This window comes from Passer montanus, unplaced genomic scaffold, assembly GCF_014805655.1.
Source record: "Passer montanus isolate IOZ18808 unplaced genomic scaffold, ASM1480565v1 scaffold45, whole genome shotgun sequence".
Classification (NCBI taxonomy): domain Eukaryota; kingdom Metazoa; phylum Chordata; class Aves; order Passeriformes; family Passeridae; genus Passer; species Passer montanus.
Genome location: NW_024369373.1, coordinates 4,763,035 through 4,784,377, shown reverse-complemented (window position 1 = coordinate 4,784,377; position 21,343 = coordinate 4,763,035). Strand labels below are relative to the sequence as shown.

At 42.2% G+C, this 21,343-nt stretch overlaps 1 protein-coding gene across 5 annotated transcripts in view; it reads right to left on the bottom strand.

The window, feature by feature from the left end:
- The window catches only part of CTCF (CCCTC-binding factor), a 34,671-nt gene that overhangs the window by 12,447 nt on the left and 881 nt on the right, over positions 1 to 21,343 (bottom strand). The window contains exons 1-3 of one of the 5 annotated variants that reach the window (XM_039721491.1): positions 18,776 to 18,895; positions 10,468 to 10,562; positions 436 to 1,228 (exon numbers count right to left, since the gene is read on the bottom strand). In XM_039721491.1, the coding sequence (XP_039577425.1) occupies positions 436 to 1,228; positions 10,468 to 10,521 (847 nt within the window). In that variant the 5' untranslated portion in view covers positions 10,522 to 10,562; positions 18,776 to 18,895. Of the gene's footprint in view, positions 1 to 435; positions 1,229 to 10,467; positions 10,563 to 18,775; positions 18,896 to 21,343 lie in introns of those variants that run through there. The other 4 variants (XM_039721495.1, XM_039721494.1, XM_039721493.1 and 1 more) reach the window with 4 other exon arrangements.

The window sequence follows — 21,343 nt, the reverse complement described above, 5'->3', positions numbered from 1 at the left end:
AAAAAGGGTTCCTTAACTCAGTTTTAACAAAAATCAAACATACTTATTACTGTATTTTGCACTATCTACCTTACTCAGCAAGTGGTTATGAAAAAGCCCACAGAATTAATTATACCATTGGCTCCTGATGTAAAACATGCACACAAACTGTTACATGCATAGTACAGCAAAGAGAACAATCTTTTCAGTCATACTTGTATGAGAATATTAATGCCACAGTATCATACTTGTGGAAAATTATCTCCCTGTTAGCCTATAGAGAGGAGAAGGGAGGTGTGCCCAAGAAACACTGTAGTCAAGCACTGTTACATTGTGAGCAAGCAGCATTGGGCATGTCTGCTCTCCTCCCACTTGCATGTATTCATTTGCCTCAGTCACACTGCAATCACCACAACAAAAGCATTTTCAAAATCCATTTGCAGATGGGGAACTCACCTTTCTTTTTAATTTTTGTTGGTTTTGGTGGCTTCATATTGCCCACCACCTTTTCTGCATTAACCTCGGACAACAAACCCTCCTGCTGCTCCTCTTCAAAGTCATATACAGAGACATCCACATCTTTGCCTTCCTCAGTGTAGCGAAGCTTACTCTTTTTGTTTTTCTTTGTTTTTTTGGCTGGTGGCTGATAGTCTGGATCTTTTTGCCAATTGGGATCTTCCTGTGGCTGAAGTTCACCTTGTTCCAGTGTCTCCACCTCACCGTTTGCACCCACTTTCACAACTTGGAAGCCTTCTGGTAAAGGGAGGGTGTGACAGATCATGGGCTCCCCCTCCTGCAGGCCTCCTTTGGAAACCTCATTTTCATAAGCTCCCTGCAGTTCTTCCACAGACGTGGTGGCAACAGGTACAGTCACTGGAACAGGCACTTGGACCAGCTGAAGCTCACCAAGGTTTATAGGCTGCTCTTCCATATTAACAACCTGAAGTGTTATGATCTGTGTGTCATCCACAGTAGCCTCAGTTTCTTGAGGCACTGCACCTTCCATGACTTCGGTCTTCATTTGAAGAAGAGTTGGATCCAGCTGATCCATCATCACCATCTGCACTCCACTGCTGACATCCTGCACCACTTCACTTCCATCTGCTTGGTTTGGTGGTATATGACAAGCATCATCCTCCTGCCCACCTTCACGGCGTCTTTGATAGGTTTTCCTCTCTTTTCCCTTAATGAAAGTTTCTGATTCCTCCACAATAGCGTCGACTGCCTCACCTTCCATTTCACCTTCCTGCTGTAAAAACAAGAAAATGAATGCTGCGCACCATCCAATGTTTGTGCATTTAACAACTGCACAAACCCCACAGAAGGACAAGCTGCCCAACTGGAAACACCCAACTCATCCCAATCATATTCAGAAAACAGGAGCTGAGAGCTGTAGTTCTCCACAAGCCCATCATCACTGCAAACCAAGGCAATCACAGAACACTGCCTGCAGTGACACAACTGTATCAGCTTGTTGGAAAGGAAGGAAAGTAAGCAAGAGAGATTAAGTGATACACAAGTTCCCATTTCTCAAAGACCACAAATTCCACCAGCAAGATGCACAGCAGTATTATTCCTTACTGAGCTTGTTTAATCATTTCACATAGCTTAGCAGTACCAGAGGCAATCTCTGGCTATAAACTTTAAAGGTACAAAATCACCACACTGTTAAAAACAAAAAGCCAACCTTAAAGAAAGTACTATATTTGAGAACTGCAGAAACTTTTCCAGGAAAAGGCACTAAGAATTAAGCACAAAAACATAAGTTGCACTTATGTAATATCAAACTACTACTACTTCAAGTCTAAACTCCTCTGAACAACATAAGGACATAAAGGAGTTAGGCAAGTATGTCTCTTGTCACCAGCCTGGAGTTCAATTCCTGCTCCCACCTCTGGCACTGCTGGGCTCTGAGTGGATCTCGAGATGCACTGTGCACTCCCTCCTCAGCTGAATGAGCCATAGCAAGAGACACAGCTCAGGTAAAATCTTATTTCAGTGTAGACTCTGAGCTGGTTTGACTAAGAATCTCATGACACCTGTGTTAAATCCATCCATACAGTCATGAACAAACAACAATACAGAAGCTCAGCTTTTGGTGGGCCTTAACTGTAACTCTGCCAACAGCTGCAAACAAACGCAACACTAAGATTTTGTGCCTCCTCAGATCACCCAGTGCTCTCCACCGCAGTTGGGGAAAAATATTAAATTCCTGTATTTTCATTATGCAGGAAGGTTTGTTTCAAGAGTAATAAGAGCTAAAATAAATTATAATTTTGCAGCTGTCTTTTTCCCAAATGAAAAGAATAAGATTATGGTAAAGGAGCATTTTGTAAGTCCGCCTCTGTTCCAGGTGGTTTACTTTGTAAAAATAAGAGGTCCCCAACCACACAAAACACTTTCCCTGCATCAGGACACCATTTCTTATACCCCTCATTAAGCATTAAAAAGTTACCAAGATCAATTTTGGGTAAGAAGAAAGTGACAAAAAAGTCAGCTTCCTTACTAAGCCTGTGAAAAATTCTGGAATCCAGTTCCAGATTTGCCAAGAGACTTCCATATTTTCCCATTAGACTGACAGGCCTCTCAGACCAGCTAAGTGAATTAATATAAATATTTAATCTCCCTTGCTAACTCAACACTTTAAAATCCCCATACTATTTTCAAATATCTACATTTAATCTTGTGTACTCAATTTTGATTATACACAAGACATAAACATGAAGCACAGCTAAAGTCTCCATCAGCTTTTAAAATGTAATTGCTATTATTTTTAGAGAGTTCTCGCTTTTACTCTACTGTCTTTTCTAGTATCCTCCACTTCTGCTGTAAAAACAATACAGCTCATCTTGTTCTTCAGCCTGCCCAGACTAGGGACATAAATTAGCGTGGTGTCTTGACACTCGTGATGTCGTGGGCAGCCACAGTCTCCAGAGGGCACCAGATACCCAGGAATGCCGACATATGGCTCCGTGAGCACTCCCTGCAGGGATCCCGCCTCTCCCTTCCTTTACCACCCGTCAGCTTTTCAAGTCGGAGCAAATCCATATGGACAAACAGCTGAAGTACACGAGATGATGTAAGTGCTTAACACCAGACAGCAGGCAACCAGAACAGAGCAGGTCTTTGGCCTACAGCAACTGCAAAAGTCTTCTACAATTATCTTAAGTATTTGCAGAGAGAAGAGAAGACTTTCCAGGTGACCGTAAGTGTCTGGACAAAAAAAGGAAGGACATAGCTAAACAACACATAAATATGTGGTAAATGGGCAAGGAAAAATATGTAAGAGAGAGGGAAAAAATGGCAAAAGTCCATGTGCAAGGCTAATGCAACTTTGGTGCTGAGCAGAGGTTTGCAACCTTGACACAAGCACAGGCAGCTCTGAGCAGAGGTGGGGACCTCACAAGGACCTTCACATTCACTGTCACTACCAGCTGGTAAAAACGTCATTAACTCTCCTGAAAGCAAGCCAACAGGCCAAAATCTGCCAGTGTCCTCCATGATTCTATAGTGGAGTAGCAGGAAGGCACCACATCTGACTTGTAAAGCAGAAAATCCTATGTGTGCCAGGAACAGGACACTGGCACACACTTTGGCATATGGCTCACACTGTCAGGAGGTTTGCCAGCCCAGGAATGCAGGTGTACAGGGAGACCCAGGAAATGCCTGCAGCAAGACTCGGGTTAAAGACACTCACAGCGAGGGCTGTACCTGGATGGATTCTTACAGCCGTCCGGGAAAGAACCTCAGAGCCCGCTACTGCTCCCTGTCCCTCTGTCACCTCTCACCGCGTTTCCCGTCGCGCGGCTGGCAGGGCTGACACGGCGGGCACGGCTGCCGCCGGGCGGCGAGAGGCGGCACTGCAGCGGGCTGGGCCCCCGCACCCCGACAGTGCCACCGCCATCCCTGCCTGCCACTGCACCCCGACCGTGCCACCTCCGTGTCACCTCGTGCCACCGCCTTGTCACCTCTCTATTCCTGTCTGCCACTGCACCCCGACCGTGCCACTGCACCCCGACAGTGCCACCGCCGTGTCACCCCTCTATCCCTCTGCCACTGCACCCCGACAGTGCCACCGCCGTGTCACCTCTCTATCCCTGCCTGCCACTGCACCCCGACCCTGCCAACTGCACACCGACCGTGCCACTGCACCACGACAGTGCCACCGCCGTGTCACCACCATCCCTGCCTGCCACTGCACACCGACCCTGCCACCTCCGTGTCACCTATTCCTGTCTGCCACCTCACCCCGACCCTGCCACTGCACACCGACCCTGCCACCTCCGTGTCACCTCTCTATCCCTGTCTGCCACCGCACCCCGACCCTGCCACCTCCATCCATGTCACCTCTCTATCCCTGTCTGCCACTGCCCCTGACCCTGTCACTGCACCCCAACCCTGCCACTTCTGTGCCCCCTCCATCCCTGCCCATCACTTCACTGTCCCCTGCCCACCACTGCATCCTGACCCTGCCACCTCCATGTCACCTCTCTATCCCTGCCTGTCCCTTCCATTGTCCCAATACATGCTGCATCCTGACACTGGCACTTCCACTGTCCCTGCCTGCTGCTGCATCCTGCTGCTGACCCAGATTTCCTGGCCTCCAACACTCAGCACATGGATCAGCATTTATTCCTGCCTGTTCCAAAGTATCCATTATAGTCCATTCCTTTCCACCCAAGTTCGTGCATCTGAAAATGTCTGCTTTTAAACCAAACTCTTGCCACAGGGGAAATGTCACAATAACAATGTATAAAATTACAGAAATATACAGGAGCAGTCTCACTTGATGCTTTGGACAGCTGAAAAATCTCAGGAAACTGCTGAGATTTCCACTGAAGAAGTGTGGATTTACAAATTTCAAAATTCTTCAACTGCGGGGTGAGGACAAAAAATGTACCTAAAACTTGAGAAGAAAATATATGGGTGCTTTCCTATTAAATAAGCTCTCTTATAAGACTCCACTTCTGCTGCAGCAAGCTTTGCACTGGCTGTCCATGTCACTTCTGAATCATTCTGTCTTGAACAATTTGCTACTTCTTTTACTTAATTTTTTTTCTTAACCCTAATTCTTCTTTTTCATGAAGTGAGTCTCACAGGCAGGTTTTGTATTTATTGGAGAGCATGTGCCATTTGCTGTAACTAAGACCATTATAGCAGAACAGTAGGAATAAAAACTGCAGAGTTTCTCTCAACTTTTTATTTCTGGCTTTCGTCTCCAGCTCTCTTCCTACCAGCTACTGCTACCTCACACCAACAGCTCGGCTCCACAATGACTGAATCTAAAAAGGAAAACAAAGCAGCAGGTTAAAAGATGCAGCAAATACAGACTGAAAAAAAAACCAAAAGAAAAAATATTTTATAATAAGGAGAACGACCAAATAAAAAAAAAATATCAAAGAAGATCTGAAAGCACAATTCCCACTAATAGCTCAAGGCAGCCCTTACACATGGGCTCACCCAGCAGGCTCTACTGAGAGACACGATGACACTGAACAGCTCAGTGCACTGTCACAATCCAATTAGCCAGGTAAGGAGCTGTGACATCCAAACAACAGACCTAAGCTTGCTCAGACAACTCATGGACAGCCCATCTAAAAAGCTGGAACAAGCAGAAATACCAAGTGCTGTGCATTTCACAGAACTGACACGTCATTCTAATGAAAGGAACCAAAAGGTTGCTTGAGAGAAAGTCATTTAGAGCCAGCTGTCCTGCTGACTACAGCACAGGAGAGTCTCGGCCCAGATATTCTCACTTTCTTCCCAATATCCCATCCAACCACGCCCTGGGTCAGTGGGAAGCCATTCCCCCCTGTCCTGTCACTCCATGCCCTTATCCAAAGTCCCTCTCCAGCTCTCTTGAAGCCCTTTTAGGTACTGAAGGGAACTGTAGAAGCATTAAAAACAACTTGCTGTCATTGTCAACGCAGAAAGTACAAACCCAGAGACAGGGATGGTTAGTGCCAGTGCCTATTTTTACTAGTGTTATTTATAATAAAGCTACTATCAAAGAAGCATTTTTCTGCCTCTCAGGCACGTTAAAATTAAGGAACCCTGAACTGCATCAAGTTTCATGTACCAAATTACACAAAAATATGTACTTTTACCAAACAAGGCACAGTCTCAATAAAAACTGCTGGGTGACTAACGCAATTGAAAAGTGTCACACACTAAATGTGACACATTTAGTGCTGTAATACGCACTTAACTTGAGGGAAAAAAAATTAAAACTCCAATAGACACATTGAAGCTAAATGCTGTCAGTAAATTTTTGATGTTCATAAAATAATGAAAAGTATCAGCAGCTGCATTAGTGCAAACAACCCTATCACCCTGCAGCATATTCAGGCCTTGAATTCACCTCAATCTACACACAGATCCCACCCAAAAACTGACATGGCTTTGACACTTGTAGATTAGCCACTTATTAAAAATTACATGGGAGTGGAAATAAATCTTAATGTTACAACATGGGAGACTTATGTTTCTCCTGCATTCCCTGAGAATCCCTTTGAAAGCTGAATAAAGGAATAAATGAAAACTGCAGACTCCTAGTTGAAGTTATGCACTATATATGCCACTTAAAGCAAGAGAAAGATTGAAAAAAAATACACATCCAACAGGGTTTATAGACAACAGACTTTTTTCTCCCTTGCTTGCACTCCACACATGTCTGTGTAAGTATTTTAGGGCATGAGCAGATGCAGATTAACTGCAGGAGTGCTTGGCCATTCTCCTTCCCACCATGAAACAGCCCTATCTTTTCCCTGAAAAGTCTCCCAGCTAAGCACAACCCAAGATGAGGCAGTTTAACAGGCAGGCAGCCTTTCCATTTCCTCCAGCAGAGCTACCCTGGTGAGAGATGAACATGGCATGAGTGTAATTTACTCTCAAGCAGACAGACATACATCCAAACAGGCCAGCTGTGCCTTTCACGTGCAAAACACCAGAATTACTACCAACAGGAGAAACTAAAACATTGGGTAAATTTCTTTCACTAAGTCATTTTCTCACAGTAAAAGCTAAAGGCTTTCATTTGGCTACTGCAATCATTTCCATATTCACTGGTTATGACTGCTATGCCCATCTCCAGCTGTTTTCTCATTTCTTCCTTGCCACTTACAACACTGGTACTGAAAGCAAACAAGAAGAGTAAAATGGACAAACATTTACTGCAACTTTAAATGAAAAAAAAAAGGTAGTCTCATTAACCCACTATTAATCAATTATTCTGAGAAATATTTCAGCATCTTGGAGGGCATAAGGAAAAGCAAGAAAAATAGAAGTAAAAAAAGCAAACTTCACCACAGGTTAATAAACGTTTTTGCTTTTTCTCTGCATGAAAAGGGGCCTGTCAAGATTATGCCCCAAGAAATACATAAACCAGCTATAGGAATGAGAGCTGCAATTGGAAAATGCAGAGTTGCAGAAGGATGGTTTCCTTGAGTGCTGACCCTGTGAGGGGATCAGAGAAGACAGTGTTGGTGGAGATTACCTAACCAAGGTGTCTGTGCTGGGATGTTGGTCTAAATAGGGCAAGAAGGGCACATTGCTCTAGGGAGTGATTCAAACTTTTAAGTGGGTCCCTATATTAAACTGACATCTAGAGAATCCACTTTTTCCTTACTAACAAGACAGGAGACCAGATTTTTAACCTGTGTAATAGTTTCATGGTTTCTGTAAGACAGCTAAACACAGCACTCGCTGTCCAAAGAGCTGCTCTCAGCTTTTTCCTTCACACTGACAGAATAATTCACCATAATGAACTCAATTGAGAACTAATTTGGCCCAGATGTTATCAAAGGTGATCTTTACCTTCCACCCCTACAAACTCCCAAGGGCACAGCCACACCAGTCCCTGGCTACAGGACATTCCTCACCCACAGCCAGCTTGGGGCAGTGTTAGAATCAAAATGCATCTTGTGCCATTTCTCTGCTTCCTGCTTTTTCTTTTCTCCCTGCTCCTCCTGTAACCTACAGAAGAAATCCTCCTGGTTGCTACTGCTGCCCAGGGATCCCAGCAGAGCTCTTTCCAATTTCATTGTGTCTCATGAAATGACACAAAGCAATGAGAAGCCTCAATCAGCACTGACCCCTTTTTTCAGTCAGCAAGTAGCACACACCTGTGATCTCCTGCAATTACTCAGAATAAAGCTGACCTTTCACTTTGGATCAGAAACTCAGAGAGCTCATACAAGACATGGAAACAGAGTATATACCCAGGGCCCCCAGCCAGGCAGAAGGAAACTCAATTCCACATCTTTCCTCAGCTGTTTGCTGAACAAGCTCCCTCTTAATCCTTGCACCTGACAGTGGCAGAAAGCCCCAGATCATGGCTCTTCCAGAACTAATACTGCTAATTCTGCTGTAATAAGCTGCAGCCTACAACAGAGAGGAAAGCAGATGCAATAATGTCAACTGCTTGAAACTTGCATTGTGGAACAAAAGATAAAAAACCATTGCAGTTACTGACAACAAATCCCACACATATTCAAGTCACTTGGGATATCCTGTAACCTGACAAGGAAAGCCTTGATGAAGAAAGCAGATTGATGAAAGCATTTCCAGCTTTATTTCTGGAATAGTTTTTTCCTTGCTTTTATTTTAGATTTGGAGAATTAAAGTTCTAATGAGAAGTTAATGTTCTTAAAATTTGTTCCATTCTTGCTTAATTTCTCCTTCAGTTCCTATCTATCATTCTTTCAAATCTCTTATTTTTTCACTATGTCTTTCAATAACTGCTAGTACATCTCACTAGGTGACACTAGGTCTTTATTCATTCAGAGAATTCTCTAGTGAAAGCTAGGAAATGCAAGTGAAATATACTCTTATCAATAATTTTTTTTTAATTTCCCTTTTTAATTTAGTAAGGAAGTCATCATGTTTTGCTAACCTGACAATCCATTTCAGAAGGACAAACAGGTGTAGAATACAGGAAGATTTACACTTTAAAAGAACCAGTCACAAAGGAATTTCTTTTTAGCTGATGTTAGATCATAAAACTAATCAGTCCCTCCCTTTTACAGGTCTTCATAATGTAAAAGTGATGAAGAAGCTAATGAAAGACCATCAGAATACTTGAAGGTACTAAATTGAAAATCAAAAATTATTCCAAGTTAAACAGCCTGCAAAATCCATTGCCACAGAAAAGTGAAACCTTATACTGTAGGTAGATACTGGAAAAGATTCTTAGTTTTATCATCAAGTATTTGTGGTCATTTCTCCATCACACATTAATTTAGGCTTTCATTTAATTTACTGGCAAACAGCTAACAGCAAAAGGTGTTCCTTCAAAATAAGTGTGAGCAGAACAGGATTCTTTGGCCATCTGATGTAGGGTTGCATGATACCAAAATGGCAACACCAGCCACTCCCACACCTGAAAAAAGACCTGTGCAACAAGTTTCATGGCATTCTAGAGACTTCATAATAAGTATCTGGATTTTGTTTTCCTCCAAGGCTTCACACAGATGAACAGGTATCCAAGAATAAACTTTTGGGGAACAGCTATTTCTTTTACCTTTGCACATGTACTCACTAAGCAGTGATACTCTACCAGGACAAGGGAATTCAGGCTTCAAACTGGAGGAGCAGGAAGTGCTTATCCCTGGGATGGTAACTTGGGTCCTACCCCACGAACAACAGCTGCCCATGCACTATTAGTCACCTCACAAATCACACCCTGATGCACATAAGGAAAACTAAAGTCAGTGCCACTTAACCTAATGTCAGGCTATCAAACACAGAGGTGCAGTTTACTGTTGCTGCAGCAGGAACAGGAAATTCCAGGAGAGTTTTGAAAGCACCTATGGCAGAAGGGTGGTGGACAAGACAAACTCCCAGAGCCTAAATTAAGACATCCTTGCTTTTGAGTCACAGAAAAGTTAGTCTGAATTAGTAAGTGCTGGAGCAGACATAAACAGAATCAAACCCAGGTGACTCCTTTAAAGTGACCCTCATGCTGAAATTTTAAGAAGCTTCATTGTTTTACACACAGCCCTAATTCATTTGGACTCGTATGCCAAATATTCTCATACACCAAGCCCTAAAAGTGCTACAATCAACCTTTGAAGCAGATGAAGCAAAAAATCCCAAAATCCTACAAAGGCACTCAATCTTGGAAGAAAAAAACCCCTGTCTCCCAGGAAGCAGTGAGGTCTCATTTCCAAACATACCCACTCTGCAAAGACACCATCCCTGCCTTTAAGCTGCCCATTCATTGCCTCCATCAGCCCAACTATTCCTCATGTTTGCACAAGCACCTTCAAGAATGGAGCTACTGGTCAGGAAACCAATCCAGGCCAGAACTCACCCAGCCAAGGACACTTATTTCAATCCAGACTAGGTCTCTGGTGTGCCCCAACACTAAGGCAGCCAAAAGAGAAGCAGGGCAAAAGGGTTTCTACTAGCACAATGTTAAGCTTTCTGTTCAGGAAACTACTGCCTCAGCATGGAACACATACCACACTTTAAACCCCCTCAATTTACATTTATGTTCTTGACGCTGCTGCACTTCTGCCTGGACTGATTTGTTCTCTTCATGCTGGCTATTCTTCATGCAGCTCCTGAGGTCAGAACTCACTCTGGAACAGAACAGATGAACTAGTGAAACTACATAAAAGAGAAAGGTAAGGGAGGTTAGGAGGGGGGAGAGGGAGGGGGAAATAAAAGTAGTGTTCAATATTTAATGCTTGTTTAACAAAGGTGTAGTCCCACACCCCTAACAGAGGACTACTGATAACTGCTTGAAGACCCCTTCACTTACCAAAAGAGCCATAAGCAAAACCAAAGGAATATTTTCATCAGCTTGAACACTTTCACTAGGATGACTGAACTAATTTTCCAAGCTTCTCTAACTACCTGTTCTCAAACTTTTTAGCATTTACAGTTCTGACAACCTAAAGCTCTGCATGCCTCACATCAAATTACAAGTGCAATATGACATTTTGGAGCCAGCTCTGCCTACTTCAGATGGCCTCTCTGTTCTGTGATGTGGAATAGCACATCACACACTGAAGGAGTTTTTATTGCTGAAGAGGTGTAAATGAGAGCAAATATCACTCCTTACACACTGTCAATTCAGCAGTGGATATACTGCTTATATCAAATAACAAAATCAGCTATAACACAGTTCTAACCTTGCCACTGTGAGGAAGACAAGCCTCTCTCCTCACTGAAGCAAGCCTCATTACCCTTATCAATTAAGACAGCACATCATTCCTTTCTGTAATCTTGTCAGTCTGCAGTGTGCACACATGCTAAAAACCCTGGGAATGGTAAGGAAGTCCAGAGGAGGCTTAAAATACCCACATTTACAGAAATAAAATATTTACAAGACAGCCCATCATTCCTTTCTGTAATCTTGTCAGTCTGCAGTGTGCACACATGCTAAAAACCCTGGGAATGGTAAGGAAGTCCAGAGGAGTAATTCTCAAGAGAGGCACGTACTCTTGCTGCACTCAGTAATGAAGGCCAAGCAGTGTTGGATTTCACACCAGTTGGATTTCACACCCTTTGAATTTAAGTGCTTCCCCTCCAGGTTCTCCTGTCATTTATTTAGTACAAGGCACTCAAGTTTGGGTCCTGGCTGCATTTATTACATGGCAAGTCTATTTTTAATTGTTTACCAGCTTCAAAGAGCATTACTGATAAGAGGATTGTTGGAGCTGTGGATGCTCAGTGATAGGGAGCTTTTTAAAAAATTGTGAAATTATCTCTTTTTATTTAACACTCACTCTGCAAAAATCACAAATGCTACATACATCCCCTGACCAGGGAAGAGGATGATCAGAGGACACAGGCTCCACTGCTAAGGGCACACCAAGACTGTTGGTGGAAGCTGCAACCTTGTCAGGTTCTGTGCTGTGCAACACTAGAAAAGATTTCCTGAACTTTACAAATTTTTCAATTAATGTAGAAAAGCCTCAAGAGAGGTCTTCTCCCTTCAAAAGACACTTGATACAAAATTAACACCTCCCACGTGGAACATTATCACCTTAGAAGTTTTATCACACACACAAGAGGACAACACACTGAATTGAACAGAAGCATCTGTTTATCCACTTTGGGGTTCCTGAAATTTTGAATCAAGAAATAGTTTTCTTCCATTTTACAAACCTAATCTTCTGTTTGGCAAATGATTTAACAGTAAAGAAAGCTGTTTTAAATAAAGATTGTACCCAAACTCTTATGAGGGGAAAGAGAAAACAAACCAGTAATTGCAGCTCTTTTCTACACTGAAGACAACACAAATAGAGAACATTTCACAGGGATCTCTGCAGATTAGCACTGGTGGTGACTTAATGCAAGGCACAGCCACTGCCCCTCTCTGTTTACAAGGTATTGATTCTGATTAAGGAAATAAGTTACTGGAGTTTAAGAGATGTTTTGAAGCTGCTTGGACACCACTCCAGAAGTATCAACCTACTAATGTACAATCCAGGAAGCTCCAAAAATGCAAGGCATTCTTGTTCTGATCCACTCCAGGGAAACATCCTGAAGGGAGAGTAAGTCACTTCTACCCTACTGCAGAGATGATACCAAACTTCTGCTAAATACCTGCTGGATTTTCTGACATAAAATACAGCATGAATTGACATTCCATCACATCTTTGACATATGGGCAATGTTTGATAAGCTTGAAGGAAAACAGGCATAAACTGAAAATTTAAAGTGCTTCACATGTCCATTGCTGAGCTCAGAACACATGGGAAAAAACACACCAGAAGGCTGCCAGAACAATAAGGTGGCTGGAATACAAGACCTACACAGCAGAATGACAGAGCTGTGAGAAGAGAAGGGGAGATCCTACTGCTACCTCCAAAGGGAAGCAAAGAGAAGATGGAGCCACTCTTGGAAGCAGAGAATCAAAGGGCAAGTGCAACAAACCAGCTGCAACAATGAGTAGTCAAACACTGGAGTAGGTTGCTCAGAGATACTGTGGAAACAAAAACACTTCCTAAATACAAGACTAATTGATCTCATCTAGCATCAATGCTGGCCCTGCAGTGAGTCAGGGGCTGAACCAGGGTAGCACAAGAGGTCCCTCCCAACCAAAATTATTTTACCATTCTCTGGCACTACATAAAATGAAGGATATATTTATACTTCAAACACAAAACACTGAGACATTTTTCCATCTATGCAGTTATAACTATGATGCTCCTAGGACTGAGGTTTACTGGTCTCAGCACTCACTTCCACACAAGATGTAGAGGCCCTGGAACACTTCTGCAAGCTCTCATAGACTGATCACTTCTTCAGCATATGAACAGATGTACAGTAACTCCTGGCAATCTACTGGGGACCTGCACTTTCAGAGTGGTGGATATCCACCCAGTATTGAAGAGAACAGCATTTAAAAAGCACACATATTGTGTTTTATTGTTTAGGAGACAGAGAATCATATGTGCTATGAAGTACAAAGATCCACATCAGACAAGACTCCTATAGGGACTTCAGTAGGAAAAGGAGGAAGCAGTACTGACAAGAGACCTCACTACTTTTTTTATAATTTGCAGGAGAAAACCCAGGTCCACAGTGAGTAAACCTAAACTAATAAAAAAGGTAAAATCTTTGAAGTGCTAAGGGCTACTGTATCCTCTTTTCTCCGGGATGTTAACAAGACATTGTATCTTGTGTGATAGGCAACTGGAAAGGTGCCAAAAGGCAGATTAAAACTCTCCCTTGGCTGCCAGCACTGCACAGCCTGTTTCAAGGGCAGCACATCATACTGACCAACAACTGCACTGGATCAAGCACTGCTAACCAGGAAGATCCAACTGGTAACACAGCAGGACAAACATTCAATCTCACTCCTTTGAGTGGTGGAGATGGAGAAATCATCCCTAAGGATTTGTATGCACAAGCCACTCAAAGCAGATGTCTCCAAAACCATTACAGATGTCATGTCAGGCAAGTGAGACACCTAAATATTTCATAGTCAGCTCCATCATGCTGTCATGGAAGCTCACAAATTCTTCTTCATGTAGGTCAAAATGTCAGGAGGACAAGGAGAGATGCAGCTGCTTTAACAGGACACACACTACAGGAGCAAAGCATGAAGTACTCTGGGATCATGTAATGCTCCAGGTAGCTCAGAGCAGGCAGGAGTCAACAGCAGTCACTCTTTGGCAGGAAGGAGAGAAGAGAATTAATAAATATGAAGGTAGGCAAGGATTAAGTAATCAATGAGTACCTTTTGAGTATTCAGTATTGCCACAGGAAGTGATAAACCTCTCTTCAAAGATCAGAAGTGGCAGTAAGTTATATACTCAGCAGGAATGCTGGATAACACTAACTTCTTCCAGCCTCCAAAAAGAAAAGAAAAGAAGAAAGGTTTTAATAATCTGATAAGCTTTGACTGAAACTACTAGCCTTCAGAAATGTCATTTTTCTCCAACCTGTAATCTGGAAACTCCTGAAGTGCCTTTAAGGGGTTTCCTTGCAGTACATACTGAGAAAGCAAAAGTGAAGTTTAGATTATGCTTCCATTGCAAACAGTTTAGCACACAGGAGAAAGCTACTGGTTAAAATGTAATACTGTTAACTTATGTCATGGAATTATACAATCAAAACCAGGAGGTGTTTTTAATTCAGTAGCATTTCCTGCTTTCATTTTAAATCTCTGGATGTTAGAAGAGGTTTCAAGGGAAGAGCTTTGCTAATCAAATACAAGGAGACAGAAAAACTATACAAGAAGCTGAAGTAATTGGCCAAAAATCACTACTGGTTCTACTGCAGTGAAAGGCTCTTCCAGGAGCTGGTCCAGAGAAACCGTGTCTCTTTCAACATTAAACAATGGGAGAATTGTTGCCTGGACAACAATTTTAAACATACAGGGAAGTTTACAGCTCTATTTCAAAAGAGTAAAAAATGTTTACAAATAGCCAAATGTTGCTATTACTACTTGTGCTCTCAGCTTCCCTCACAGAAAGCCTCTACTTACCCCAAAAGATTTTGGGGCATGGTTCTACAAAGGCTCAAATCAAACTTGAGGCAGCATTTTTTCCACATCCACTTACATGCTATTGCCCTCATGAAGCAAATTCTGCTGAGCAGTTCATCAGCTGGGGATGCAACTGCCAGCACACACATGGAAAGAGATGGGGTCACAAGAGATGGGGTCACAACAATCCTCATGCAAGCCAACCTGATTTTCCAGGAAAGCCTTGACTTCCACCTCCCTAAATGCTTCAGTGTTTATTCCCAAAAGAGCAAGAATTGTAAATTTCCTTGTATAACATTTTAATAGGTTGGGGAAAAAAAGAAATTTTTTCCTTCATCTAACATGAACATAAAAAAAGCCCTACAAGGACAGATCACTGTCCATTTAGTGCAGCAGTCTGTCTCCAAAAGCTCTAGCAGGAAACACTGTGTAGGGAGAGCAACCAGTCATGTCTGTGGTTTACCACCCTTATCCCAACACCCAGTAAGGGATCAGGGATCGTTGCCTCTGGACTTGTGGATCCCCTTCTGAACCTACAGCCTCTCTAGAGTCTCTTACCAAAACAGGTTTCCCATCAATTGTGGTGTATTTACCTCATTTTTCACTCCTACAAGCTATAGGCTCACCACAAAACTCCCTGCATTTACCCAAGAAGTTGGCCTTGTGTGAGCACAGGGAAGCACAGCAGCCAGACTGGGCACAGACTGAGCTCTGTGAAGAGCTCAAGGGGCAGCAGCAGAGTGACCCCATTCACCTTCTTATGAACAGCCAGGAGAAACCAGAATTGCCCAACTCGAGCATCATGTGCTCCTGTTGAAATTACCACGCAGAGGAGCACATGGATTACATGCAAGTTTGCTCTGTAGCTCTGGATTCTCAAGATTACATATCCCCTTTCCACCTTTTTAATGTAAGATGTGAAAAAAACCCCTTAGCTTCCAGCAATCTCCACCCAGAGATGCTTATGCCACCATCAAGCTATTCATTGTAATATCCCTGAGAGCTCAGAAAGTGTCAAACACTTGTGTCAAGTCTCCACACATGAGGCATTAACATAGCTTAAAATTATTGAGTTGTTTACTCCTTCTTCCAAGCTTCATAGTTTAATTCCTGATTAAGTCCATATTTTACTCAGCATCCAGTTTAAAACTAGGATAACTGTAGAGAATACAGTTCCACACAACACAAATGCCATACATAAAATGAGTCAATAAATAATTTTATGTAACACAATTTTGTGGAGCTATGTTTTCTTTAGTGGATTCAATAAAAATCACCTTGCTTCACCCTCTGTGCATTTTCCATGCTTAGAACCAGGAAGGAAGAATTCCTTTGCTGATACAAAAACTGTCTGGGCAGCAGGGCTTGTGCCCAGGTCCTTGGGCTGCTTGGTAGGCAGCGAGCTGGACACGAGCCAGCAGCTTGTCCTGGCAGCAGAGAAGTAACATTTATCTTCCCAACAGCTCCCCAGTGCCACAGCCTCAGATCAGGATGTATTAGTCACAAGTCTGGACCGAGTATACAGGACACTATTTGACACATCTCCAATCTATATCAATATCTGCTTATTTTCCCCATTCAGAAGATTTTACTGGTTTGATCATATTCTTGATTGAAAAGGAAAAGTCCTAAACCTCTCTCTGTTCAAAAAGAGGGAAGGTAGTTCAAGAGAAGAGGAGGTGCTATCCAGCCTTTTTCTTTAGCACCCCTGGTTTATCACTGAGCCTGACCTCTCATGAATGACAGTTCTCCAAATATATATGAAACAAGAAGAGGTCAGCACCTTGCAGCTGACTGAAGCAATTTCCAGACTTTTTTCCCTGCAATCTTGATTCAAAGATGTTAAGAAATTAAGAAACACGTGACTGCTCTTGATATCAATACATTAGTTAATCACCCTCCCTGTGAAAAACTTAAGCCTTTTAATTTGAACTTATTGGGCTACAAATTCATATTGTGTTTGTCAGCAAGATCAGAACATGATCATTAATATCCAGTATTATTTTGTAAGGGACACATCTGAGGACTCTCATCAAGTCACCTCAGTTTTGATGAGAAGCTGCACAGCACATATTTAACATTTTACTGCATGGCAATACAACTTAGTTTTCCATCAATTTGGAGATGAATCCCTTTTCACACAGTCATCTTTTGGAGGGTTTTGAGTGCTGAGGCCAAAACCATATGCAGGATTTTGGGAATGACTTCATCCCATCCCACAAGATGGACAAGAACATACCCCTGCTTATTCTACTAATGAATTTGAGAACCACATTAGGTTCTTTGTCACAGCATCACCTTGGAAACTTGTGTTTATGCTGTTTATTCACTATGACTCCAAAACACACTTCAATCACTGCTTTCTAGGATACCATGTGCCTTGATTTAAATTCAGCTGGAATACCTGGTTCCCAGGTGAACAGCTTTATGTGTAGCAGCCTTAGCACACACACTGGACTGGATTTACTCCAGTAAATCCAGTAATCACAATGACTGCTCCAGTAAATCCAGTAATCACAGTGGCTGCCTTAGTGCCCAGTGATTTTCCATGAACCAGAAGTTTATCATGAACAAGTTTTTAAACATATTTTTCACCAACAAAATCATTAATGAAAACAAAATGTGACAAGCAATTACTAATTTTTGCTGAATATCCATGGAAACTATTCACTCTTGTACACCTCCAGATTAATCCTGAACTAGATGGCATTTACTGATACTCAGTACTAACATTAATATACAGTAAGGTCGTCAAGATCAAGTCCTTTAAAAAAATCAAGAAATAAATTTAACAAGCTCTTGTTTTTGTTACTGGGATTAACACCTTTCTCTACTTTAACTAAATTCTGTACTAAGAATAAATGGGAGAGCTGGTAATAATGTGAACTACATGTGTGCTAACATCATGCAGAGCTAGTCAAACACCCAAGGTGTTCTGGGCACCTGCCACCCTCCCTGCACAGCCATGTTCACCCACTCCACCTCCTTTGAGAACTGACACATCAGCACTTCTCTGACCTCCTGGAATTTCACTATTGTTCCAAAGTGCATGGACTATAAAATATCCCTTCCAATACTGCAGTTAAAAATATTCCAGTGGTAAAAAATATACCAATATGCCAAGGTAAATGTCTCTCTCACCTCCCAATGTACTCTGGTAGGGGGCAGTTTTAAAGAGTTTCTGTGTTAAGTTTTGGCTTGTGTTTGGTTTTTTTGAATATACTTTACCTGTGGATGTTTGTTTCTAACAAAGATGCATTATTAATACAGACAGGGGTGGAATTCACATGCCAAACAATCTGGGATTTGCTTTCTGTTTTGGCAGAAGTTGACAAATTCAATGGTGTCAACAGAATTTTTTTTACAGTATGGGGGAAAAATATGCAAAACAAGATTTTCAGTATAAGATGAACTTACTTAACCCTGTCTTTACATTTGAGCTAAGCTTTCCAGTGAAACCCATGAAGCTTTAGAAATTTAATGAGTTTGCAGCCATAGCAGAAAAAATAAGATGCTACTAACTGACTGATACAACATTATGGATCTGGGCAGACTACTTGCACTACAGGGAAAAAAAAATACCCTGTAGTTCAGCTTCTTGCACTGCTACCATTACACAAGCCTTTGCTGGTGTCACTGGTCAGAATATCCTAACTGATCACTGCCCTTGTGCTTTGAAATACTTTCAAACATTCCTGCCCTCACCTCTTAATATGAGCCCCACACAGCACACTGAAATCCTCAGGTAGCTGACAGTAAACTGTAGCTGACAGTAAACTGAGGGGGTGGGTCTCTAAAAACAAACCTTTACAGAAAAAATGCAACTCTATCTATGACTCAAAACTTCACCTGTAGGGATAGTTAGAGAACAATGCTTCGGGAGTCCATTCTATCAGAGATGTCCCCTAAGTCACTGCACGTTAACTGCGCCATTCTTGAGAGCTGTCTCTGCACTACTTCTCTTTTCACCTGTTAAGAACCACATTGGAATGAAATTAAGATTTTATAGCTTCTAAGTTTTTGTAACACTAAGGAAAACTTTACTTTAGCTTTAATTTACATTAGATACTCAAATTGAGTTGTTCTGTGTACACTTAAATGTTAACATGATCTGAAACATAAAACTCCCTACTCACCTTCTGTTTATTCTGCTCTTCTTTTTGAGGTCATTTTTGTTAATCAGAGAAAAACAGATCATTCAGCTGAGCAGCAACTCTTTAGTTTTCATATTAAATATGTCTGCAATAAGCACACCTCACTTAATTCCTAAATACTGATGAATTATTGAAGAGATCTTGGAGAAGCAGCAGAACAGGGTGTTGTAAATAAAATTCAAATATCCTTCAGCACAATAAAAAGCAGTATTTTTAGCTACAGTCAGATTTTTTTCCTAAGTTTCAGTAAAAAACATGAAAGAACAAGGGCCACATACGATCTGAACCATTGTTACCAACACTAAACCAGTAGAAGGCAATTTCCTAGAGCTTGTGTGTTTCTAACACATGTAGGTTACAGAGTAGCAGAGTTTGATACTGTATTGACATTTCAAGGTTTAGTACAACAAAGCGTGAACTGGGCATCAGAACTAAAGCCAAATAGATGAACAGGGGTTTACAGTTAAGCAAATAAATCAGTACAGTTCAGTAAGTTATCACACACAAAACAAGCAGTCAAAGTTTTGGTTTCTTTCAGCTCTTGCCAGTGTGTGTCCTCATATTCAGGTACAGCAGTGGCTGCTCCTTGTTACACATATTTCTAGAGCACCTACAAGCACCTCTGGGATCCTAATGCTTATTATTCCCTCTCTGGTAATGAGGTAGGAGAAGCTAAAGTTACCAGGATGGGGAATTAGAGTTTTAATGCAAATATAATCAATAATATATCTGAAAGAGCTCATGTACAAAAAACTGCTCAGACAGAGCAGGGAGAGCTATCCAGAGGTCAGTGGAACCTGTTTAAGTATGAGGGATAAGTGCAAGGAACAGGCTGGCTTTGCTCCAAGAACAGACAAGCCTAATAATACTCAACATCCAACTTCCAAAAATCTAGAACAGCAGGAGTTCTTGGACATGAAGTCCTAAAGGAAGGAGAAGAAATTAAATTCTGGAGTAGGCTGTGCACAGAAATTCCTTAGCAAGTTAGTAACCCCATATAATTAGATTTTTCAGGTAAATGCTGAATAAAGTAAAGAATAACACAGGTCAGCTTCTGGCATTTCCAGACACAGCCCTGAGAGCGCAGCAGGCGGGTATCAACCTGCAGCCCCAGGAGCTGGTGAGGATGCACACAAATGAGCTCCAGATCACAGTCAAGATCCAGCCTGCTCACAGAAAACAGCTCTTGAAATAGCTCCTTCCCTCAGAAACTCCGCAGGCACGAGTCACCAGCAAACTTAACGCTGTAGTGACAGTTCTCCAAGCTCTGTCTGAAATGGACGAGCCTTGCTGTGTAATTTCAGTTGCAGGGCCACTGGAGGCTACAGGAACTCGAGTTTTGCACCTTATTACTCCTCAAAAATACCCCACAAAGTTTCTTGAGCCTTTCTATGCATCCTAATAACCATCCATGCACAGTGGATGACATTAAAACTGAGCTAGCCCTACACATCCAGAAGAAAAACAAAATGGAAGTAAAAATCCATCAACCTAGGGGAAAAAAAAGGCAGCAAGCATTGCTTTGCCCTTATACTAAAATTACTCCTTTTTTCAGTTCTGCTGATGTCTTCTACACTGACGGAAAGTGCTAGGGGGATCGTTTAAGTAAGAACAGCTTGAATACAGCACAGAATTATTTCCAATACTCAACGGGCTCCTACAAATTCAACAGGCTCGGCAGAAGATTAATAAACTGGAGAATTTGAGACGATATTTACACACTTCCTGCACTGAAACAAAAACATGTACACTGGAAGTGGTAAACAGTGTTTTAACAACACCTCTGGAGTTTATTACTAGGATTCAGAAACTGGCCAGAGATGAGGAACAGCCATGCATGTATTTAAGGGGAGAAATGCTCGGCAAAAAAATAGGAAGTCACAAACAGGAAAGCAAGCTCATTCTCACCAACAGGCAAGTCCTAAGGATTACAGTGAACGGAGAAGGAACCATACAACACAACAAAACCCTTCTATCGAAGTAATTTCACAAGGTTAACACAAGGCCAAATCCGATACCATATAAACATATATTCTAAAGAAATCTAAAGGTGATATAGAGAACAAACAGCAAAGCGTTTGGACACAGAGCATGTGCGGTTTCCTCCTCTGCATCACAAAAAGAATCGGGTTTTGTGCTTCCCCCCCCAAGCAGCACAGACCCACGGACGGGAGGGAATAACGCCGTCCTTTGCCATGAGATTTCGGGCTCCATCCCTGGGCAAGCGCCCGGCTGCGGGGGCCCGGGAGGTTCCCGGGGAGGT